Source organism: Musca autumnalis, unplaced genomic scaffold (assembly GCF_047663935.1).
Source record: "Musca autumnalis isolate F117 unplaced genomic scaffold, ASM4766393v1 scaffold_1, whole genome shotgun sequence".
NCBI lineage: Eukaryota > Metazoa > Arthropoda > Insecta > Diptera > Muscidae > Musca > Musca autumnalis.
Genome location: NW_027411644.1, coordinates 248,244,346 through 248,269,791, shown reverse-complemented (window position 1 = coordinate 248,269,791; position 25,446 = coordinate 248,244,346). Strand labels below are relative to the sequence as shown.

Genomic DNA, 25,446 nt, shown 5'->3' with positions numbered 1-25,446 from the left:
ATTTCACCATCATTACCAATAAGAATAGGGATCTATTCTGGTCTGAACCCGAACTCCATACAAAATTTCGTGACGATCGGTCCATAATTGTGAGCTGGACTTTGATTACAATTTATAATGGACAGACATACGGGTGGACACACATCTCAAAATCGCTTTATCTCGTCGAGATATGAAGATTGGTATACCACATTGGGGGTCTCCGACGAATATTTCGCGGTGTTACATGCATTTTTTTCCAAAACATACATATAATACGCCTACCCACATAGTGGTGTAGGGTATAAATATTGAGAGACATTTCTCTTCTTCATATGGTTCGACAACCGATATGACGTTGTAAGCGATATTTATATCTGTGCAATACAATGGGCAGAAATTCGGGACTATTGGATTTCGTCGTTATAAGCGATATGACGTTATATTCGACGACGTTATAAGCGATTTCGACCGTAAATGTTTGATTCTCACGTAGTTTTAATTGAGGAAAGATTAGAAAAAAACTATTCTGAATCACTGTGTGTCATAGTTTTTGCTTGTATTCCTGAAATTATAAAATACCTCAATCTAAAATAGAATTGACATGTATTTCCTCGAAAAATATCAACTAATTTGTTGGTAAAATATAAAATATTCTAATAAAAGTTCTTTGAGTTACAGATTTCAAGATATTTTTATTTTTACCAAGAACCTGTTTTTTTGTTTACACCCAACAAAAATTCTGTAAATTTTATTTCAAAAGTATGTATGTATGTAGGTCAGTTGTTTTTAATTTCAAACCCAATGAATATGGTATTAATGTAACTAAAGATGGTCTAAGAAAGTGTTCTTAGCCAAATTTGATATAGATAATTGACTTTCTTTAATTTTATTCACTTTTGTAGTGTTGTGTTTAAGAGAATATATTTACATACATTAACATTTAAATAGGCCTGAAGTGAAAAAATGTTATAAAAGTAGGCTATTTTGTAAAAAATTAACAGTATATTTTGTAATTTCTTTTAACACAGTTAGAAATTTGGTATCAAAAGATAACACAGATATGTTCGGTTGCAAATACCTCATGATTTCTCTGCTCTTAAGCATTGTTATAACCCAGGTTGGTGGAATATAATAAAAATTACAATAATAAGAATTAATCATTTTTAAATTCTATTCGAACAGATCAACTGCCACAATAGGCATGAACACACCTCACATTTTATTGAAACCAATAAACATCACTATGACGACTTTATTAAGGAGTGCGACTTTAAATTGGATGCTTTTGGAAAAATGTACACAGCACGACTGGGAACAATAGATATCCAAAAGGAATTTCTATTAAAATCAATACAACAATCCAGTGATCGTTTGATGGGTTTGGAACTTTTAAGTGATGTCAATAAGAAATGTTCGGAAAAATATAAATCTGCCTTTCCTGAAGTTGCTGCCATAAAAACTATAATCCAGAATTGTACCGACAATGGTCTTGAGCAGTTGCCTTCTTTGTTGGCGCCTCTTCAGGAAACACGTGATAAATTGTTTGTCTATTATAATCAAACTTTGGAAGATGGAATTTTAAACTGTAATAATTTACGCACTTCGAATATGGGAAATTTCAATCACACAGATTGTATTAAAAATGTGGTAAGTTCACAAATACACCTTTAAATTACAATGTTTTACAAATTATTTATTTTTTTCCAGATTTCTGATGCCACAACATTTTTTATTTCTAATCAAAAGACTTTCGATTATCAAATGAATTCTGCCCAATGTTCCGCTGATACTTATATCAAAATGGCTTTGGATTGTAGTTATGTGGCCCAGACTACAGTCGTTTCACTGATAACAGCCACAAATGTTTTCATTGACAGATGCGCTAAGAATGTTGATTGTGTGCCCTGCGAAGGTTTCCAATGTGAAAATGTCTATAACATTCCTCCTAATGCCGTTGATTATACAAATCAAACTATGGTCAATCCTTTCTATGGCATTAATCAAACTTTAAGTTGTCTAATGATAAATGTTGTTTAAGTTATTCGTAGTAAATAAATATGTTATATAAAATGTGGCCAGTGCACCATCGTTTAGTGGTGCATTTGCATCTCGTTTCACTGCACTTCCCAGTTTCTATGGGCTGGAAATGCACCAAAAGTTGTTGACATGGAAAAATTACGAGTTAACTGTGGACATGAAATCTCCTCTCAAAACCTTGTTTTTATTGATTGTATTACCGCCAATATAACCTGTCCGTCTGTTGAAATCAAGATACTGCTCGCAATTTTTAAGACAGAACTTTGTAATTTGGTATAGAAGTTTCTATTACTCCTAGGAAGTTTGGTATTGCAAATGGGCTATATCGGTTCACGTTTTGATATAGCCCCCATCGAACAGTACCACCCGATTTTTGGTATTTTGAAGGTTGTGGCCTCAATATTCCGCCAAAATGGCTGAAATTTGGTGTTTGGTGTTCGTTAGGGGTAATCAAAAAGTGGTATAAAACTTTTTCCCCAAGCATTTTTCTATACAGGTCCACGCCTTCAGACAGCCCCCATAGATTGGATTGGATTTATTCTATGTTTGAGGTACCTGCCGATTTTCATAATTCTGAAGGTTGTGACGTCAATATCCCACCTAAATGACCGACATTTGTTATTTAGTCTTCCATGGGGTTATTAAATATTCCAAAAAATAATTATTAGTATAGGTGCACGTCTTTCTATATATCCCCCATAGAAGCGTGCTTCTTGATTTATGTATTTTTTAGTTTTTATCCACATTATCTAATCGAAATATCGGAAATTTGGTATTTAGTCTTCTTTGAGTCTAAAAACTTTCCGCCGCAACTTTGTCGGTATATATATATATCGACCTTTTGATATAGCCTCCATAGAACGGTACCTCCCGAATTTCGATATTTTGAAGGTTAGCCATTAGGCCGGGGCGATTTGAAAACCTAATGAGCCCTTCGCGTTTCTGATTCCTGGGATTGAACTGAGCAAAAAAGTCCACTGGACCATATATCTACCGTGAAAATCGAACCTCTCGATTTTGACGTTAAATTTTTTATTGACGTTTTTTGGATATTTTGGCATATAACAGCCAAACCATTGAAATTTTCGATCCAACACAAATACAATAATTGTAGCCAAGACAATAATTAAGAACTCTCTAAAACATCGCGAAAGCATTGGAACGCTCCTTCATTCAGTTTTGGCCTTGAGAAAGTGCAAACTTTTCGAAAAATGTCGATAAATGACACTGTGCTACAAAAGTTGACCAGAAAAATATTCAAGTGTTCTGATGCAAAATTATATCGTGTTGGGATCCATGGACAACGACAATGCCTTTAGTACGTTGGGGTCACTTAGTTTTATTTTTTTTTTATAACGGTAAAAGTAGTGAAAATATGGGTTTCTTGCATTTTCAAATTTAAACGGACATATCTTCTTTTTTTCACAACGGATTTCTAGTGATCCTTCTTCCTTTTAAAGGGGTGAATAATATCTTTAGAAGAAGTTATTATTTGTTTAAATCGGTTAACAAATGGCTAAGTTATAGTGGTTTAAGTCCGAAACCCCTCTTCAAAAAAGTATAACTGAATTCCTCATAATTTTCAAAAATATAATGTTTTTTGTTTTGTTCAATAATTATTTTCACGGTAGATATATGGTCCTGTGGACTTTTTTGCTCAGTTCAATCCCAGGAATCAGAAACGCGAAGGGCTCATTAAGGTTTTTTTCTTTCCACACAAATCGCCCCACCCTATTAGCCATATTGTTTTATCGAATTTGCTGAAACTTGGTATTTAATCTCCTTCATGAACGAAAGGAAACTAATTGTTCCATTTTACTTCAATACGACTCTTGGTGGAGGGTATAACAAGTTCGGCCCGGGGAAACTTAACGCCGTTCTTACTTGTTATGGCGTGGTCTAGTCAACGCAATCGTCGTTTCTCGCTTCGTTTAAGTTTACTAATGTCGTTAGCTGATGTCGATACAGCTCGTAGTTCGTACGATGTCGATATTCACCCTCAACGCATATTGAGCCGTAGATCATTCGAGGAATCTTTAATCCAAACATCCCAAGCACGGCTAGAATCAGTGTTTTGTAAAATGTTATTTTTGTTTGACGTAATGTGACGTTGTTTTTAAAATGCTTATATAAGCCATAGCCGCATATGTTGGCCAATACTATTCTTCTTCTACTTTCACAACAGAAGTTGTTTGTTGTGTTTATGACGGTGCTGAGGCAGAAAGAAGTCTTAAAGTACCTCAAAATCATAGGTTCCAACTTTCACGTTTGGTAGGATATTGAATAGGTCACACGAAATGCTGTCTCCTTGTTTGAATCGTTTGGTACTGAACTGTTCGGAGACATTCTTTCCTATTTTAACTGACTCATATTACAAATTCGAATGAGCTTTGTGGGGACAACAAGTTCAGACATGGCTTGGAACACCTTTGAACGTATGGGCTGTTGCAGGCTGCATGCAGAGAAAAATAATTTTGCTTTTACTTAATTGAATTAATTGAGAATATCTATTTTTGTACCAACAATTTATTTGTTTTGTTCAAGCATTGTAACTCCAAACATACAAAAAATCAAACAACTTGCGAAATTCCGCAATATTGTAAAAATCATTACCAATACCGATGCACTATATTTAATTTGGCCTGTTTTTGAGGCAAACATTAATAGCGAGGGACTTATTGGCTTTTTATACATTTTAATGCTTTATATACAAAAGTAAGATAAAACAAAGAGTTACACAGTAAAATTCGGATATATCGAACATCGGTTATAAGAAACTACGTTTATAGCGAACAAAGTTTTATGTTTCCAAAGAATTTTTCTTAATATTTTTAAGCACATTCAACTAATTTCATCCCGGTCACTTAAAGAGTTCGGTTTTTCGCTAAAACAGGTATCATTTCAAAAAGCTGAAAAGGCAATTGATAATTCCCTTCACCGGGATGAAATCATGATATTGGTAACGATCAGTAAAACTTTGCAGCACTGTCAGTTCGTTTTGAAAAACATTACTCTCTGTGAAAGAGGGTAATAAATGAAGTTAAGCCATTGGGGGAATACTCTAGCTTAAGCAATCAAATGTTATTTCTTTGCTTAATTTTGAAATTTATAATTATACAATTTTTTATAAATTTTAGAGTAGAAGTTAGAATATAAGCAACTAATGCCGAAGTATCGACAAAATCCACAAAATTATTTAGAAACGAAATTATTTCAGTAGCAGATCCGAGAAGTTTTATCATACTACGATATTCGACGAAGACATTTTGTATACATGACAATTATCTAAATTTGTCAACATAAATATGTAAATATATATATTTTTAATTTGTGGTAAGAAAAAATAATTTTTTTTAATCGAGCGACTTTCAAAAATTTTTTATATTTTTACAAAAATTTTGTATTTTTACAGTGTTTTACTTAACTTGCTTTGGTGTCCGTTTAGTTCAAATCTAGTAACTCATTTTTAACACAGTTGCAGTTGACTAATCGAACTGAAACTTTGCACACTTTTCAGATTTGGATGACAATACATGAATATGAAACCAAAATCAATATGGTCAATTTTTTCCTATAGCGGTACCACCTGATTTAGTTCAAATCTAGTAACTCATTTTTAACACAGTTGCAGTTGACCAATCGAACAGAAACTTTGCACACTTTATAGATTTGGATGACAATACTTACTTACTTAGCTGGCCCATTACAGAACATTTGTTCCATAGACCGAACTAAGAAAAGATCGCCATCTATTCTTTGTCCTGCCAAATCTGCGTGCACCGCCATGTGGCTCGAATTTATACGCCTTTTTAGCGGGTTCATCGCAATCGCTGCATCTCGATACGTTTAACTATATTGATGTTGTTGTATAGCAGATACAGCTCGTGGTTCATACGACGTCGATATTCACCGTCAACGCAGATTTGTCGGTAGATCTTTCGAAGAATTTTTCCCTCAAACACGCCAAGCACTGCCTTATCTGCTTGCGCAAGTACCCAGGCTTCGGAACCATACATCAGCACGGGTAGTATCAGTGTTTTGTAAAACGTTATTTTTGTTTGACGGGTTGTGGCTTTGTTTTTGAAGTACTTACTTAAGCCAAAGTAGCATCTGTTGGCCAATACAATTCTTCTTTTTATTTCACAACTGAAGTCGTTTGTTGTGTTTACGGCGGTGCCGAGGTACACGAAGTCTTTTACTACCTCAAAATTATAGGAACCAACTTCAACAGTTGGTCCGATCTCAATGGACGCATTGAGATGTCGACACCATCAACTTGGTCTTCTCGCCGTTTACCGGCAGACCCACTTTAGCAGATTTTCCTTCGACCTTCATAAAGGTATCTGTTACTTCTTTTACTGATCGTCCCATGATGTCTATATCATCAGCATAAGCAGGTAACATGTTGCTATTGGTGTAGATTGTGCCACTTCTTTTGACGTTTGCCTCTCGTATAACCTTTTCTAGCAGGATTTTGAAAAGATCACACGAACGGCTGTCTCCTTGCCTGAAACCTCTTTTGGTACAAAACTCTTTGGAGAGGTTCCTTCCTATTTTAAGTGAAGATCTTGTGTCAGTTCGAGTCATTTTACAAAGCCGAATAAGCTTTGCGGGGATACCAAATTTAGACATGGCTTGACAAATAGGTGGTAGGTGTCGATCTGCACCTCTTGGGTCTTCTCCAGGATTTGCCGCAGGGTAAATATCTGGTCAACAGTGGGCTTGCCAGGTCTAAAGCCGCATTGTATGGTCCAATTATTTCGTTGTTCATGGGCTTTAGTCGTTCGCACAATATACCTGACACTATCGTGTAGGCGATAGGGAGAGGACTTATGTCCCTATAGTTGGAGCATAAAGTCTTATCTCCTTTCTTATAGACGGGACACAGGGAGCTAGGGTTCCAATCGTCGAGTACGCGTTCTTCCTGCCAGATGGAGCTAACTAGCTGATGTATACACCTTATCAGCGTGTCGCCTCCGGTCTTAAACAGCTCGGCTGGTAGGCCATCAGCTCCTGCTGCCTTATTCTTCAGCCGGTTTATTGCTGTCTTTACCTAATCTTGTCCGGGTGGTATACATTCAATCCCATCTTCTGGGATTGGATCTGTGGTACCTTCGTCGACTTCGCTACTATTGGATACCAACAGTTTGGAAAAATGCTCTTTCCAAATCCTTAGCACACTATCTGTTTCAGTTACCAGATTACCTTGCTGGTCTCTACAGGAGGATGTGCCAGTTCCAAAGCCATCAGTTTGATGCTTCACTCTTTGATAGAACTTTCGGACTTCATTCTGTCTCCTGTACATCTAGATTTGTTCACACTCCCGCTTTTCCATCTCTCACTTTTTCCTGCGGAAAAAACCGTTTCTTCTCTCTCCTTTTCTCCCGATACTGATTGCAAAGTAGCCCTATATGACGCATTTTTCTCTTTGGTAGCAGCACGACACTCCTGGTCATACCATGGATTCCTCGGATGACAATACATGAATATGAAACCAAAACCAAAATGGGTCCATTTTTTCCTATAGCGGTACCATCCGATTTCAGGTGTAACCCCCATATAACGGTACCATTCGATTCCAGGTAAGTTGCTTATGGACTTCTCAGTGGTCAAAAATGTATTTACAAAAAAGTTAAAAACAACAAATAATGAAAAAATCAATTTACAGTGTTTTATTTATAAATGCACATAAAACTAAAAAATAATTTGTCGCTTAGCCTCATTAAGTATATTCTTCCTCATGATGGAATCTCTCAAATAAAACGCTTGCATTTAAATTAAAATGGTGGCAAAATTAAACCGCAAGCGTTTTATTTGGAGAAAATATTTTTTACAAAATCATCCTTATTTTTTAAATATTTGTGCCTGTTTGAAGACAATTTTTGAATATACGTTGCTCCCAAAACTTCCAAAGCGGGTCTATTAGGAGCTACTTTTATTGTTAATGTTGCACAGTTAAGTCGTTATATGCCTCGGTGGCAAATTGACCATATTCTGCCCCACAAATTTCTTAATTAATCAATAATCTCTGTATTTCAACATTTATTTAATTCAATTTAACATTAAAATTCTTTGTTATAAAATTGACCTGTAAACATGGTGTTGTACTATTGATACCCTTAAAGGGATTAACAATTTTATCACCGGTCAAATCATCATCAGCCAAATGCCATGCCATTTGATAGGGACAGCGGCCCTTTGTGACATTTAAATCTTCATTTTCACATGGTGGACAGAATTCATGACCGGCAACACAATTTTCTACGAGACCCGTTACCTCACCAATTGAAGTGAATGTCTGATAGACATTTGTCGAATAACAATCAAAAGCTTCGTCAATTTTTGTATTGGCATTGCAATCGACGGTCGTCATTTGAGTTAGGAAGGTATTAGTGTTGGTGGTGAAATAATTGCTCGTGGTTTTTATCTGAAAATATACAAAAAAAGGAATTATTGATATTAAATGTATGAGCAGAGGATATGGTAGAAACTACGGACATACATATGTATATAAAAGCAGTAAGGCTTAAGATAATATCAGTGGTGACCACATAAATTGAAGTCTACATCCTTTGATAGAGTGATCTTATCAACCAAATTTTTTTGCCAACGTGAGAACTAGCATTTTAACTGAGCACGAATTTCACATTTTCAACGTGATCACATTTTTCACATTTTAATAAAATAATTAAATTTTCACTTACCCCCGTTGCTGCACAATTTTGATATTTCGTCTCATCTTTACTGAATTTCCTCTTGCATTCCTTCATGGCATTTGTGAATTGATTGTTGTAGTGATTTTTAATATTTTTCAATGTATTCTCAGGACTTGTTAAAAGGGGTGTAAAAGCTGTTTTGGCTTTGTTTATGCAAGTCTTTAATGTCTCCTTAATCGTGCCCTCAGCTGGTATTTTACCACGATATTTTTCCACACAATAATCATTGACATCACCCAACATTTCCATGGGATCTAATTTATTTTGCAATTCTCCCAACTTAACATCGACCACCACATTATAGAACTCCACAACATCTAAACGCATATTGAAATTATTGCGCATATTTTCCAATTGATTATCCAAATCTTTGATGTGATCCTCGAATTGACGTTGATGTTGTAAAACATAATTTTCTACTTTGGCAGCGGGATTGGAATTAGAATACATAGCCTCCGGCATAACAACAATATTACTCTAAAGTAGAGAATATCCTTTTTACAGATAATTAAGTATTTTGAAATTTACTTACCCGTACTCCCAATGTGTTGCTTGTCAGGACAACGGCAACTAAGAAAATTTTCACAATTATCAATTTCATTTTTAAGATTTATATTTTTTTATAATGTTGAATATTTTCAATTCAATACTATTTTCCTCTAGAAATATACTTATTGAAATAAATTATTTTTACAACATTACAATCGGTTTTATATGCAATGATTTCAAGATCAAGTTCAGTTGCATAGAATCGAACTGAGCTCATGATTGTGATAAGAGCGCAGTTCCACTCCTTGATTGCTGACTTTTTTACGCATTTTTTTCCTAAACTGATAAGCCATGTTATGGGAATTTTTACTAGACTAGCATTGATGTTGTTTTCAATTGAAGCTACTTCCGAGCTATAAACATATACAACATATATGTATATATTTATGTATGTATGTATATGTATGTATTTTGAAATGATTTAGTTGAGTGGGATGGAGAAGGGTATACAAATATATATGAATTATGCACAATAGATTGACTTTTGGAATATAGTTTACTCTCTGGGCAACGAAGGTGATGATTAAGATGTCTTAATCCAATTAATGTTCTTTAAAAGTGATTTATTAAAAATATTGACAAATTCGTAAGTGAAATCGGACACTTTTTAAAAAAGGGCTTCTCGATTTCCATTATTTTTGTTGTGGCGATACTGCTTATCAGCAAAACATTTCAGTATATTTTAACTTTTTTTTGACTAAAGTTCCACATATATTGCGTCTTGAATAAGTCGAATTCTGTAAAAAAATATATGCAAAGAAATACTCATAATTTAATATTGGTCCAAATAGATTTTTTCTCTTTTGTTTTGTATTTTTTGTTTGTTTACAAGCTATCTCACAAAAAATAGAAAAAAATTGCACAGTGGGCTTGGGTGAAAATTACCCAAGATTAGATCGGAAAATATTTATTGGGTGAAATAGACGAAAAACAAAAAATTTATCCTAGTTTGTAGCGGCTCTGTAGGTCGAAATTATAGACCGGTCGGTGCGAAATTTTGAATAATGTTTGAGTTTATGACAAAGAAGGAGGTTGCAATTTAACATGATTATCAGATTATATTTACGCGATTAAATGGATTAAAACTTTTGTGTGGAAATTGGTAAAATTTTCAATATGTATCATAATTTTTTATTTCTGGAAGACACTTTCTTCCACGTGAGTTATATGTAGAAGATGAACCTCTGGCCTTTCAATTAATGTCAATTATGTTGATGTACGTGATCAGATAACAGAGTTACAGAGGAAGGATTCCACATTTTTAATTGTGTGTGGTGTCACCATAATCGCAGGTATAGTTCAATACTGTCCATTATCAAATAAGGAAAATTATACCTAACTTTTCCAGTGATGACGGTGTATGTATGAGCAATATTTCTGAGATGTCAACTTTTGTATGTATTATCGGATGACAAAAATATTACAATCTTTTTAAATAGATTCCGTGGCAAACTGGTGATGTCCAAGAGAAGTGGGGTAGGGTGATACCCTATAGACGGCCCCGTCCGTCTATAGTTCTTTCACACTTGTTACTATTTTTCTTAATTTTTTAAAATGTCTCAATACAATTTCTCATTTGTACGAGGGGCTCTAAAAACCTTCTGGCCTAGGCAACACACAGTCATTTGATTTTTTTTGGAAAGTTTGGCAGTCTTTAGCCTAAGCGTACTCAGGACAGTTTAACGTATGTGTTGGGTTGTTTACAGTGGCTTGATTGAGACCCTCCAAAACATGGTTTTTTAACGTATTTACAGATCTACTGGTGACGAAAATCCTAGACAACGCAATTTTTTTGATGTGCTGGAATCAGATGAATTGACCCTCCTACATTTCTCAAGCCGTATAGTTGACACACGGTCAGTTTTGCCGAAGAAACAGACGACCATTTTCTTCCATTAACAGCTTTCATAGATTTGGCTCGATTTCCCAAACGATCGATTCGACCCAAACGATCGATTCCTGTCTTGATTCGAGCTCCTAAGCATAGATCCAAGATTCGTCGCGACGATCTTATAAATGTCGTTTGAAACACCACGGTTGTTTTTATTCATAATTTCTTTGCACCAATCTGCAGGAGCCATTTTTAAGCGATTGGCCAATTTTGCTGGATCCAGCGAGAAAAAATCCATTTTTGCGGCCAGGTCTTCATGCAATATCAAACGTTAGTTGGTAGAAGAAATGTCCAAGTATGCCTTTTGCTCACGGTATATAACATGGCGATCCTACATTATTCGTTTACGAACGGTTTAAAATCTGCTAAAGTGGGCGATAAGACCAACAAAACGTAACCAACAAGAATAGTATTGCTACTACGGCTTACGTATGTTTTAAATAGAAAGCTTCGCTTTACAAAACACTGATACTACCAGTGCTAATACATATGTATATGTATGGTTCCGAAACCTGGGTACTTGTGTAAGCAGATAATGTAACACAACTTGACCAAAAAGCATGAACATTTAAAATGTTGTGCAGCGTTACGTAAAGCTATTTTAAAGGTTGTTGTTAGTTAATTTTATATGAAATACTGTCACAGTGTATATCAATTCGATAGAGAGTGTTAAAATTATTTAGGATACAATTTTAAGTTTTGACAGAGTATAAAATATGTATAAGTCCTCGAATATTTAGAATTGAAAAAAAACCATATCGGACCACGTTCGCCATATAAAAGTTCCACCTCGTTTTCAGTATTTTGAAGTCTTAAATCAAATACATACATACGTCCACTTTGTGGTATATAACAGCATTTTACAACCACAGAGAATTGCCTTTGATTTTGCTATCGCAAGATTTTCAGTATTTCGAAGAACTTATGGCCTGTTTCTCTAAGACAATTTGAATTCAAATCCGTTCGAATTACTACCAAACTCCTGTTGTTGTAGAAAATGTTTGTTTCATTGAAAATAAAAACAAGTCAAATATTATTCAAAAAACAAAAGTTTGATAGAAGTTCGAACGAATTTGTATTCTAATCGTCTTAGTGAAACATGTCATTAGCCTATGTTTTGAGAATATCGGCTGTAATACAGATATTGGGATTCCTTTTGGTTGGAGAACCTCCATGCAGAAAGTGGTTAATATATCTATGTATATCCACGTTTTAATCCAATCCCTACATAACTCTATTCGCGAGTAGGTCGAGTTTAATGTGTTGCAGGTTATAGTTCGGTCCGAACATAACGCTTTTTATACCTTCCACCATAATATGGAGGGTATAGTAAGTTTGTCATTCCGTTTGTAACTCATCGAAATAATCATTTGCGACCCTATAAAGTATATACATTCTTGATCAGCTTAAAATTCTAAGTCGGTTTAGCCATGTCCATTCGTCTACCCGTATTTCGGAAGGACTGTCTTTTGTAGATAGAGAATGTCAAAATCACTCAACGTAAGCTCGCGAAAAACACCGAAAATCTTAAAACAAATTTATGCAACACATTCTTGAAACAAAATAAAAATTTTATAGACACGTTTTAAAGGCGGTTTCATTCAATATTTTGAAGAAATCAATTAAATAAAATAATTCAAAATACCGACACATGTTATTTTCTCAAACAAATGCCCTGTTCTAGAACCTGTTCAAGAAGCTACTGTTTTTTAATATTTAATAATAATGCAACCGCAAAATGTTTCGTGGTTGCTGGACGGTTTGACATTTATCGATAATTGCGAAATATCGACATTCAAAACTGACAATGTGTACCCAGCTTTTATGTTATCGAAAAAAATAGTAAAAATTAGTAGATTCTTGCAGTACTGGAACAGATCAAATACAAATCACGCATATTCCTATGTTTGTCTGTATATGTGGATTTTGTTTTTATTTCTCATTTGGCTCTCATTTATGGAATATAGTTGTACAAATGTACATTCAAATTATAGTCCGGTCAAAATAGACATTGAAATAGCAAAAATTCCCACAAAGCTGAATTTTGGTGGAGAGCTAGGGTTTGCCATTAGAAGCAACGTCCTAAAAGTCCCCATCGATCCCATGTGTGCAAAAAAAATTATTCGGGGTCAAAGGTCAAAATTTAAGGGTTTTTAGGTTTTCGGATTTATTTTTTGAAAACGGTTGATCTAATCAAAAATTGACTAAAGTAAATATTGTAGACAGAAAAATTATCTACAAGTTTCACCTTTATAATTTTTTTCCTAGAAGGAACCACTCTTGAGATATAGCTGTTCTAAAAAACACATGATTTTTATGCACTTATAAGGGAAATATGCACATATTTAGACGAACCGGCTAAAATAAGCGAAGTAATCGGGTCTGTCCCCCAAAAAAAAATATATTTTCTTGAAGAGCGAAATTATAGCTATCTTCTAAAAAAATTCCAACAAATTCGGAGTGTGTTTAGTAGAGTTATTCACTGTTAGAGTAATTTTATGCAAAAATAGCCCATTTAACCCACATGTATAATCGAAAGCCCAACGGGAACGACCCCAACGAAAACTCTTCGATTTTTTTCAAGTTTTGTCAGAAGGTAGGGTTTGTTGCGCTGATTACGGAAATGTATAATTTTCAACGGTTGCGGATCCGGTTCGCCGGTTATTAGACCCGAAAGGCCAAATTTAAAAATCGGGTTAGACCCGGTTATACTGAACCGATTACTGCAAAGTGGATATCGTTTGAAAGCTTACGGAAGTATCTAACACATTGTGTCGTTACTTTAACCGGTTCGCCTCATAATGTACTTACGCGGCTAATTTTTTATTTGACCTTTAGATCGAGATATCTCGAAAATGGTAAGTCTTTTATTAGAATCATAAAGACCAATCTTGTAGACAATTATTGAATCTACAACTTTTACTTTAGCGAGCTTTTGCTTAGTATTACCGTTTTTGAGAAAAATTTAAAATAACTGAATAATGCCTCCAAAAATGACCTTTGACCCCGAATAACTTGTTTTGCACACATGGGATCGATGGGGACTTTTAGGACGTTGCTTCTAATGGCCAACCCTAGCTCTCCACCAAAATTCAGCTTTGTGGGAATTTTTGCTATTTCCCCCTTATACGCATGTCTATTTTGACCGGACTATTCGCATAGGATACGTAACGGCAGTCGCATGATAGTTTGCGAAATACTTCTTCTTCTTTATTTGCATATTCGATCTCCGAATATAAGCGACCAATACAATTATATATCATTATTTGTTACAAATTTTAAGGTATATTCATATATTATTCGTGATCTCCATAAAAGCTTCTCTATTTCTGGCTTCACTCAGTAGGAATGAGAAATTTTCAATGCCGGTCCATTTCAGAATACTGTCAATCCATGATGTTTCTTTCCGTCCTCTGGATGGCTTCCCTTCTATCGTTCCACCGATTATGGTTTGGAGCAGCTTGTATTTTCGGTTCCTCATTATATGTCCAAGATATGACACTTTTCTTCTTTTTATTGTTGTAATTAGTTCACGTAATCGATTAACCCTTGTCAGAACTACTGAATTGGGTATCAAATGTGTCCATGGGATTTTTAGGATACGTCGATAAATCCACGTTTCAAAAGATTCTAGTTTCTTTATGTCAACGGCTTTTAGCGTCCATACTTCTGAGGCGTACAGCAAGACCGACCAGACATAAGTTTTAACAAATCGAATTTTTGTTTCCATGTTTATGTCATGACTGCATAAGACATTTTTGTATTTGAAGAATGCACCTCTCGCCATTTCTATTCTGCATTGTATTTCTTTTGTGTTATCCCAGTTTTCATTTATTTTGACGCCGAGATATTTAAAAGTCTGTACTCTATCTATATGTACATTATTTATTTGTAATTCGGTTGTTTCTTCGTTTCTGGATTTGGATATAATCATATATTTAGTTTTTGGGATGTTGATCTTTAACCCATACTTTTCGCTACAGATATTTAGACGAGTCAGAAGGAATTGTAATTCTGAGAGGCTACTTGCAATTAACGTGGTATCATCTGCATATCTGATGTTGTTGACGAATGTTCCACCAATATATATGCCTTTACGAACGTTAGAGACTGATTCTTGAAAAATTCTTTCGGCGTATACATTAAATAGTAATGGTGATAGTATGCAGCCCTGTCTAACTCCTCTCGATATTGCAATGGATTCTGTAAGTTCTCCATTAATGTCGACTTGTGCTGTTTGGTTCCAATATAGTTCCTTGATACACTGTAGTTCCTTTCCTTGGATGCCAATAGAAATGAGGATTTCCACCATTTTGTCATGCTGTACGGTATCGAAGGCTTTTTCATAATCCACAAAACAAATGTATACGTCCTTTTGTACATTTCTGTATTAAAACTTGTATAGAGACTAGGGCTTCTCTCGTACCCATGCCTTCTTTAAATCCAAATTGCGATAGCCCCATGTATTCTTCACATTTTTTATATATTCTGGAATGTATAACTCTTAGAAATATTTTGAGAGCGTGGCTCATCAAACTTATTAGTCTGTAATCGGTACATTGTCTTGGGTGGTTTTTCTTCGGAATTGTGATGAAAGTAGATTTCAGCCAGTCCTGGGGGTATCTGTCTGAGTCGTATATGTAGTTAAAAAGTAATACTAAAAGCTGTATGTTTTCGTCGTCTATCAATTTTAGTAATTCGGAAGGAATTTCGTCTGGTCCACAAGATTTTTTATTACGTAATAATTTTATTGCAGATTCCACCTCAGTTTTAGATATTGGGTTCCCTGTGAGTGGTTGTTGGTTAGCCGAAACGTTGTTTGATCGGTTACTGTCAGTAAATGTTTGTTTTATGTATTCACTCCATACTATTATTTTTTCATTTGTCTCAAAAACAGCTTTGTTGTTAATATATAGTATTTTCGGTATTGATTTGTAATATACTCCTGAGGCTTCTTTAAGTCGTTTATGTAAATTGAAGTCGTCATGAAGCTCCTGCAGACGTTCAATTTCCTGACATTGCTTGTTTAAGTGCTCAATTTTTGCTCATACATGAACGCATATTTAGACGGAGAATACAATTGTAAATATTGGTCCATGTTTTGGAAAACACAACGACGACGCCCCATATGAGCTCTGTTAAATTGATTATCATCAGTAAAGATAGAAACATTGGTGGCGTTTTTATTGGGATAGCGTTTGCAATTTTGTTTTTTTTTCCTTTTTCCAAAATAGTCTGGCTTAATCCCATTGTTGTTGTTTTAATATTTTAAAACAACTAGTTTTGTTCGCCAAGGGGTAAGGCAGGGAAGACTATAGGTTCGATTCTCGCCACAGAATCTCATCGGTTCCCCTGTTTCTTCTTTGTAGATATTCTCCACCGAAGTTATTATACCCTCAGCCTTTAGGCTAAAGAGGGTATATCACCAATATTTTTGAAAATTTAACATAGCTGAAGCCAAGGTTTACCCTTTTAGAATACGCGACTTGTGGTTCTATATTATACAAATTAAATATTTTTGGATAAAATGAAATGTTGTTGGACGTGGCAAAAAATATTGGCCTTAAAAGATAATTTGTGTGGAAGCTGTGGCTATATTTATGTTAAAAAATGGGTAAAAATGGGTTGAAGCCACCATGTCTTTTTTTGTTTTCTCTCGATTTGTCAATAAGCCACACTTCTCTCGAGTTTACTGTCAAAGTAAAAGTAAAAGCAAACTAAATAAGGATCATCTCACTAATGTATTACTTTTCAAAATTTGAACTGCTTCTACCATTAAATGATGCTGACATTGCCAGATTTACATTGTTTTTTGAAATTTTCTTCTAATTTCATTCCGCAAACAGGTTTTTCAAAAAATCATATATAGGATTGTAGTACTTGCGATTCTGAGTTGTTTGATACGGCTAATGTGAATGTAGTCTGCACAGCTTCATAGAAATCTACATCCAAATGCGGAAATTTTGTGTGAACTTTTTTGTAAAAAACATATTTTTCGGGCCTAATTTTTACAATTGTCATTCGATTTCCTCGTACTTGATTGCACATTTTAGTTTTTTATGTTCCGGATCTAATAAATCATTATCCGTGAAAATCCATCCACTAAAACGCGAGTTACAAGAAAATCCAAAGTAGAAAAATCACCTAAAATTGTTTTTGGAAATATCGCGTATTTTATCGCGTTTTCTGCGGTTCGTTTCCACTGCAATGAAACAACTAATACAGCATCTTCGTTTTAGCGGAAACAGAGATTTGAAAACTTCACTGATAAGGGAGCTACATTCATTTTATGCCAAAAAATAGTGTGTGATGCTACATCCACGGTTCTTAATTGATCGCCTTGAAATAGATATATATCGATGTAGATTTTCATGGTGAACATTGAAATCGGGTGCGGACAAAAATTGTATGCACTTTGCGCAAATTAGCGATATTTTATAGGCATTTTAATGCTAAGATGCAGCTTATGCTACATCTTAGCCTCCAAATTAAATTTCGAAAAATATATACAAATTATCAGATATGGTCTTGCTGTACATGAAAATCACATGCGGACAAAATGATTTTGATAATTACGCGATTTAGACGTATTTTAAAATGCATATAAATAAAAATGGGGTATTTGACGTCTATTTCCATTTCAGAAGCTTTGACATATATCCTCATCGACCCAATTAGCTTCCCTAATGGGAAAGCTTTAATATGAATTTTAATAAAGCAAAATTCGTTTATTTTGTTGGGAGATTTAAGCAAAATGAAGGAAGTATTCCTATACATTTTTACAACAATTTCTACTACATAATACATGTGAAAAAATATTTCTTCAAACAAAAAAATATTTTTTGACCAAAATATGTGCTTATTTTGGCTGTAACATCCAAACTATAACACCAATCTGTGTGATTGCAGTCTCATTTGATTCGCCGTGAAGTTTGGATCCACATTATGTAATTATATGACCACTAAATGGACCTTAATTTTGAAAAAAGTAGACTTTTATTCAATAATTTATCAATTTTATGTAAATTCCGCGAATTCTGTGTAGCATTTTGCAGGTATTATGCAATCTACTCGCTGAAGTCACTTCGAGAGAACTTTTTTGTAACAATTGTGCTCATTAAAATAATTAGCGTTTTTATAATATTTTCTTTCTTAAAAAGCGAAATAAAAGCACCATATCTTTTGTCCGCAACAACCAAAAATTGGCTCGCGACCAGATTTGTACTGGGAATCTTTTTCTTAACCTACATATCAAAAATCGTTGATGTAGCGCGAAAAAAATTTATCCTTTTTTTCTGAAATGGAATATGAAATAATTGACAATATTCCTGATATACACTTTGATACGATGAAAATGTGCCTAATCGAAATAATGGTTTTAGACCCCAAGTATGTTTGGACGAAATGTGTTTCAGGCAATTTGGAGTCGATCTAGCTATGTCCGTCCGTCTGTCTGTCCTGCTGGCTGGAGCGCACGATAACTCTCGAACGGATGAACCGATTCGGTTCAAATTTTGACTTTCGTAATATGTTGCCCAAACTTAGTTTAAGTTCGAAGATGAGCTACATCGGTCCACTCCTTCCGGTACCTCCCCCACAAAAGTTCGAAAATGTTCGGAAAGTTTGTGCTCACGATAACTCTTGAAGGGAGTGGCCGATTTGGTCCATACTTTGTATAGCGTAAACTTTCTACCAGAGTAATATGAAGTTCAAATATGGGCTCAATCGGTCCACCTCTTCGGGTACCTCTCACACAAAGTTTCGGAAAAGTTCAGTTTAGGACCTGCTCTCGAATCGCTTTGATTTTTGTTGTAGCAACTCGTATTCACTGCCCCCCATACGATGGTACAAGTTTCATCAGGGGCAAGTCCACACTTCCTGAGAAACTAGCATTAAAGATGCAAAAAAACCCCTATGACACCGTGTGTAGTGGTTGGAGCGCAAGATAACACTCGAACGGATCTGCCGATTCGGTCCAAAATGTGGCCTTCGTAATATTTTATGCAAACTTAGTTTAAGTTCGAAGATAAGTCATATCGGTCCACTACTTCATCTACCTCCCCCACAAAAGTTCAAAAATGTTCGGAAAAATTGTGCGCACGATAACTCTTGATGGGAGTGACCGATTTGGTCCATACTTTACACATCCTAATATATAGATCAGGTTCGAGTATGGACTATATTCGTCCACTCCTTCGTGTAACTCCCACACAAAATTTGGATTAATTTGACTTTAAGACCTGCTCTCGAATCTCTTTAGTTTTTGTTGAAGCAACTTGCATTCGCTGCTTTAATTACGACAGTTAATGTTATTTCAGGGGCAAGTCCATACTTCTTGGGAAAACAGCCCGAAAGTTGTAAAAAACCCCTATGGCACCATATGTAGTGACTGTAGAACTCGAACCGAATACTGTGTTCGTCCACACTTTCTATACTGTAATATTTCTTCGAATATTAGTTGAAATTCGAAGGTGGTGCTTATATGTCCACTCCTTCCGGTACCTCCCCCACAAAAGTTCGAAAATATTCGCTAAAATGGTACGGGCGGTTTCTCATAGACATAAAAACCGATTTAGTCCAAACTTTGGATCAGATTTGGGCCCTATCTCTCCAATCCTTGTGGTGCCACCCACACAAATGTTCAACATTTTTATGTGGTTAAGGGTCTGTTCGAGGATCCTTTGGACATTTCTACCGCAGGTTTTCCTAGTGGCCCTGTTTACAGCGATATTATGTTTTTCGTAGGCTAGTGTGATGAAAAAGCTCTATCTATCGATATACCCGCATATTTTTGAGCTTTAATCCTATCCATACTTTGTTCGGTTCATACGCCCAAAATTTTGAAAACCCCCCTAAATACATACGTTTTTTTTTGGGAAAAAAAGTATTTCAATCCACACAGGCTGAGGGTATATCTCTGTCGTCAAAGCCGACTGATACTTTTTTACTTGTTTTTATTTTAGTTTGATGTTTCCAATTTTTCGATCCTCTCGGAAGGTCATCATCAGGCAAATTGACTTTAAAAAACAAATAACAATTATTATATAAATATTAAACCAACATATGTTTAACAATAATTACATTTTGTTTTTCTTTTCTTAGCGACAGTCAAATATGCACATCTTATTTTTTGCACGAGTATTTTATTATGTTTCTCTATTGCATTTCTGTAAATTTGTGCATAGTGTTCCGTATCCATTATGTAGTTTATACCATTTTCCACTGGCACAATTATGATATGAAGCATATCTATCATAAATCTTCGTTTGTAGTTTCTTTCCTGTTCCAATATTTCAATGTCTTTAAAATTCGGCGTGTGTGTTATGGTTGCACAGTGTGCTGTAAGGGCAGTTGTTTTGTTCTGGTGGTTTGCATGTATTCTTTTTGTCTGACTTGTGACCACGTATTCTAGTTTTCAGCTTGTTTTTGTTGTGCCAACATATACCTGAGGGCATATGCTGGACGAGTTCGTTCGTTTTTGCGTTCTTTGGAACCTTATGGTTAGCCTCTTGGTCCATATGGTTATCCTCTTAGTAGGAATATTCTATACCTAAAGGTCTGGGTACATAAGGTGCCTCGCCTGGTTGCCTTGCTTGCCTGCTTCGTTTCTGATATAACAAAAATAAAAGAATAAAGAAGGCCGAGCCAATTTCGAATTAGATTGCCCTTTTCTATTTTATTCGTTTATCAGAAGCAATCAAGGCAAGGCAGCTTATGTACTCAGGCCTTAATATTGTTGATACTTGTTAGTAGTTAATCCTTACTAAGAATAACATTCATACCCCCATTATTATAAGTCTTCTTTTGTTATATTTTGGATTTACCGAACAGATTTATAGCGTTCAGGTTAACTTAAAGTTAAAAGTCATGATTGAATTTCAAGGAGGAACTTCTTGTCGTTAACTTTCAATGTAAAAATTATATTTTTAATGCCTCCTAATTGGTTTATTTTTCGTTTTCATATCCATCAGATAGTAAAAGAACACATATAATAATGGCCCATAAAATGTCAATATTTTTAAGTATATACCGAAAACATGTTTTTTTGAAACTTTATTACATTTTGAAAACATTTGACAACTTGCATTACATGTAAATTATTAGTTTTGGTTATTGTCGTTGAAATATGTCAGTTATTTTTTTAATTACATGTGGTCTTAAACAAACTGGTCTTAAACAAGTCGACCAATTAATTTTTGCAAAAAATCTGAAGTATTTATGACAATTATTTATCATTTTCACTCATTAATACATAAAAAGTGTTCGTTTCCCTATTGTGAAAACAATTACTTGACAATCTGTATTTCCACGAAACAAGTTTTTATTGTTGTGCCAGTTTCAATATTTTTAAGACTTCAACTGATTTATATTTCTTTTGGTCACCCTTTAATTTCATTCAGAAATATTTTTAAAATTTATAGTTCACCCTAAAAGTATGCTTTGAATACATTGATGCATACTTTTCAAGTTAACCCTTTGTGGTCTCTAAAATCTTCCACAAATCACTGATAACAAACGTACAAACAAGCTCACATGTTGACAGCCCTTCTTACCCACAACTTAGTTGCCGCAAATAGCCTCGTAGCTTAAAATGTAATAGATTTGAAATTTCCTTACTTCGTCATGGCATGATTTAGGTGTGCCCGTCAGTTTATTTTCCTTTGTTTAAACAACTCAAACAATTCTCTATTTCAAAATTTCTATTGATTTCAAACAATTTCAGTTAAGACGACTATCAGTTTTTTTCTACCATAGCTTCTGGCGATTAAATTTGGCTATTGTTTGTTTTGATTGTTGTTAGGGTTTTGTTCGAAAAAAAAAGAAAAGGCAATCGTCAAGTTTGATTTTCCTAATGAGAGTGGCGCCCAATAATATTTTCAAAAAGATATCAACGTGTGTCATTATGTGGAGAGGCAAAACAATGTTGCCTTAGTTAATGTGTGGTCCTTTCTCAATGGCAAAACTAAACAAAGGTAAGAAAATATGTGGCCACATAACAAGCTAATCGAAAGATGAAGAGAAAGGTTGGGCCTTTGTTAACTTCCTTTTGCCAAAGGGGTTTGATGGGTGGGTGGGTGATGGCTGGATGGTACCAAATATTTTAATAGAATATTTGAAATTCTTTCATTTAAATAACGATTTGGGATGGTTAGAAAATAGAAAAAGTAATGGACAAGCTAGTATGTATTAATGGCATTTATACGTTTATATATAAAAAAAAAAAATAATGCTAGCAAATGGTTTTAGTTTTTAATCCCACAACTATATCGTAAACTTTAAATATTATTATTTACATATTTGTATTACAAAATTCCTTAGAGTGTATCATAAACTAACAAGATTATATCAATAGTAATGCTAAATTTTTTGGATTATAAATTTCATAACATAATTACAATATCGTAAAACATAGCTGCCTATTTCGACAGCAACAACCAAAAGAAAACTCCAAAAAAAGGAAAACAAGTTTTTTTTTTTTAAATATCATGTTCATATGTCACTCGTATTAAAGACATGATCACTACCACTACGCAGTCCAGTGTCAGAGATTATATCTCAACTTTACTCTATTTTTCGAGACCAAGAAATTTCTATTCACTTTTAGTTATCCTGCCTAGAGGCACATTATATTTCGAATATTTGAAACAAATACTGCCAAAAAATTAAGATCATATTTGTATATGAAAACAAGTAACCAACTATAACGAGTGGTTTTACCGAAGGCTGAGGTTAGCTCAGCCGTTTCCAGGGTCGACTTAAGGACCCACGAACCTTAAGTAAGGACAACAGTTAATTGTGCTTCAATGCTTTATTGATACAATTACGTATATATGAATATTCAATGGTTCTGAGATTAGTCGGGGTTGTAGTGTATCTCGGATGGATGCTTGTCGGCCCGATGATGATCGGTTATGGGGATGGGATTAGTGACAGTCGGTTGGCTGTCGGCTCGACAGTCGTCGGATAGGTGGATCGGCTCGGTGATATTCGGTTGTTGATCGCTCGTCGGCAATCGTCGGATGTGTTGCTCGGCTCTGGGTAATCGGATGCCGTCGGATACGGTCGGCTCGTTGGTAGTCGTCGGGTGTGTTTGCTCGGTTCTCGGGTGCGGTCGGCTTGTTGGTAGTTGTCGGCGATATTCTTCTCGGCAGTACTCGGCTCGGTGTTGGATCGACAATCGGCTGGGCGGCTTTCGGGTGATTGACAGTACTCGGCTGTTGACGATCGGTTCTGCTACTCTGCAAAGAGAAGAGTCGGAAATGGTTAGGTAACGGAGCGAACAAATCGCAAGGAGCGAACGAATCGACAGGAGCGAACGAATCGGCAGGAGCGAACAAATCGCAAGGAGCGAACGAATCGGCAGGAGCGAACAAATCGCAAGGAGCGAACAAATCGCAAGGAGCGAACAAATCGCAAGGAGCGAACGAATCGACAGGAGCGAACAAATCGCAAGGAGCGAACGAATCGGCAAGAGCGAACAAATCGCAAGGAGCGAACGAATCGACAGGAGCGAACAAATCGCAAGGAGCGAACGAATCGACAGGAGCGAACAAATCGCAAGGAGCGAACGAATCGACAGGAGCGAACGAATCGCAAGGAGCGAACGAATCGACAGGAGCGAACAAATCGCAAGGAGCGAACAAATCGCAAGGAGCGAGCGAATCGCAGGCCGACGGCTGTTGTTAGGTTCGGTTCAAGTGACTGCGGACAATGCCACACGTCTTATCTTGTACTTCGTTTAACGCCAGCACTCGACAAATTCACCGACGAAAACTAAACATCTTATCCATCTGGGTTTACGGAGTGAATGAGAATTATTTGTAAGGCGAGACAACAGGAAATACACTGAATTCCACATTACTCTTAGTGATAGTAGTACGAACCACAAATGGTTGATACTAGTGGCATGTCCACCAACAGCGTATGGTGTTGTTGTCTCTATTGCAATAGTGGGCCATTTATGGTAGGAAGGGTCAAAATGTAGCGGTCACGTTACATCTCCCCCCTCACATCGGAAAAAAAAAAAAACGTATACTCGTTTCCCTTATTCTAATCTCCCTATATTTGTGTTGACAGAGTTTTGGCCGAGGCCCGCACCACCTTAGTGTTAGCGAAGACATGGTATGGTAAAGATAGGACAAAATCCGTATGTTTTGTGTATATAAAACAACCCATTGTGCAAGAAATAAGGTGATACAATAATACCAACTGATGTCTTCATTTGCTGTCGAAACATATTTTAATAAAGAATAAATAAGAAATATTTCTCTTTTACAAAGAATACTTGTGTACAATATGTTTAGTTAAGCTTCGAGGAGAACAACTTACTGTTTTCTTCTACATATTGTGGATATTTCGCTCAGCAAATGAAGACTATGGCCTGAATTCGCCTATTGGATCACCTTGTTAAATTCGCCTTGAAAAATCATAATTGTAAGGCTGCAGATAAGAGAGATTCCACACAAAGAGGAATAATGCAAGTATCTGGAACTAGAGTATATGAATTGTCCCCTCCCTCCATACTTATGTCTTTGCTATAGGTGTAATTAACCCTCCGGGGGGAGAGCTCGAGTCAACTTTTCGTTTGTAGTTTTCCATATTTATTTATCTATTTATTTATTTTCATTATAATCTCCTTCCGAACTACAACTTTTAAAATCTTAATCTAATTTGAAATTCTTAGTGCTGTCCTACAGCTTAATATCGGCTGTCCTACAGCCATAATGACAAACAAATGCTGTTGTACAGCCATAATGGAAACAGTTTAATTCTTGTTGTTGGTTTTTTTTAAGACAATATAAAAAATATGTTAATGATGTTCCTATCTTTGGTTGTTGCGGTGTTTTAATGGGACGACGATGCATATTCCTCTGCATTGGAGCCGAGCCTGCTCTGCGTTCAAAAATGTGACTTTTACGGGTGGTCGGTTGGCATAATGTAGGACCGTTTGGTGTCTGCGTCCAAGAGGGGCTAGTATTCGCAGTGATTGCAGCCAACGTGTCAGCTCGCGTTCTGGGTGACTTACTAACTGGGAGGGACGTCTATTGTCCTCCTGTAACCGTATTTGTTCTCGTTGCTGGCCGGTAATAACCACTCTTGACGAGGAACTCTGCGCCACGGTCGGGGTTTCCACCACCAACCTCTGTCCCCTATGTTCTGCGGTGGCCGAGACTATGGACGTGGGGTTTCCTAAAACCGGCATCGACTGGGGTGTATTAGCTGACGTGGCCGAAGACGAACGCCGTTGATCAGTTGGTACGGTGTGTTGAA

General features: G+C 35.7%; 2 protein-coding genes across 3 annotated transcripts; one reads left to right on the top strand and one right to left on the bottom strand.

Annotated features, from left to right (window-relative positions):
* Positions 1-1,042: 1,042 nt before the first annotated feature.
* Positions 1,043-2,019, top strand: LOC141391304 (uncharacterized). The gene is made up of 3 exons (XM_073964218.1): positions 1,043-1,099; positions 1,165-1,629; positions 1,729-2,019. The coding sequence occupies exons 1-3, from the start codon at positions 1,043-1,045 to the stop codon at positions 2,017-2,019; spliced, it is 813 nt and encodes a 270-aa protein (XP_073820319.1).
* Positions 2,020-8,048: 6,029 nt separating this feature from the next.
* Positions 8,049-9,421, bottom strand: LOC141391170 (uncharacterized). 2 transcript variants are annotated; one of them, XM_073964076.1, is made up of 3 exons: positions 9,268-9,421; positions 8,724-9,212; positions 8,049-8,446 (listed from the first exon to the last, which is right to left on the bottom strand). In XM_073964076.1, exons 1-3 carry the CDS (start codon positions 9,334-9,336, stop codon positions 8,066-8,068), a joined length of 939 nt encoding a protein of 312 aa, XP_073820177.1. In that variant the 5' UTR covers positions 9,337-9,421; the 3' UTR covers positions 8,049-8,065. The 2 variants fall into 2 exon arrangements, with proteins under 2 accessions (XP_073820177.1, XP_073820178.1); XM_073964077.1 differs by having other exon boundaries at positions 8,724-9,188.
* Between the last annotated feature and the right edge of the window lie 16,025 nt (positions 9,422-25,446).

Coding starts and splice junctions, on each gene's coding strand:
- LOC141391304 (XM_073964218.1), top strand. CDS start 1,043: ATGTTCGGTTGCAAATACCTCATGATTTCTCTGCTCTTAAGCATTGTT. Junction 1,100..1,164: donor TAAGCATTGTTATAACCCAG/GTTGGTGGAATA, acceptor CTATTCGAACAG/ATCAACTGCCACAATAGGCA. Junction 1,630..1,728: donor CAGATTGTATTAAAAATGTG/GTAAGTTCACAA, acceptor TCTAATCAAAAG/ACTTTCGATTATCAAATGAA.
- LOC141391170 (XM_073964076.1), bottom strand. CDS start 9,336: ATGAAATTGATAATTGTGAAAATTTTCTTAGTTGCCGTTGTCCTGACA. Junction 9,213..9,267: donor GCAACACATTGGGAGTACGG/GTAAGTAAATTT, acceptor TCTCTACTTTAG/AGTAATATTGTTGTTATGCC. Junction 8,447..8,723: donor AAAATTGTGCAGCAACGGGG/GTAAGTGAAAAT, acceptor GTATATTTTCAG/ATAAAAACCACGAGCAATTA.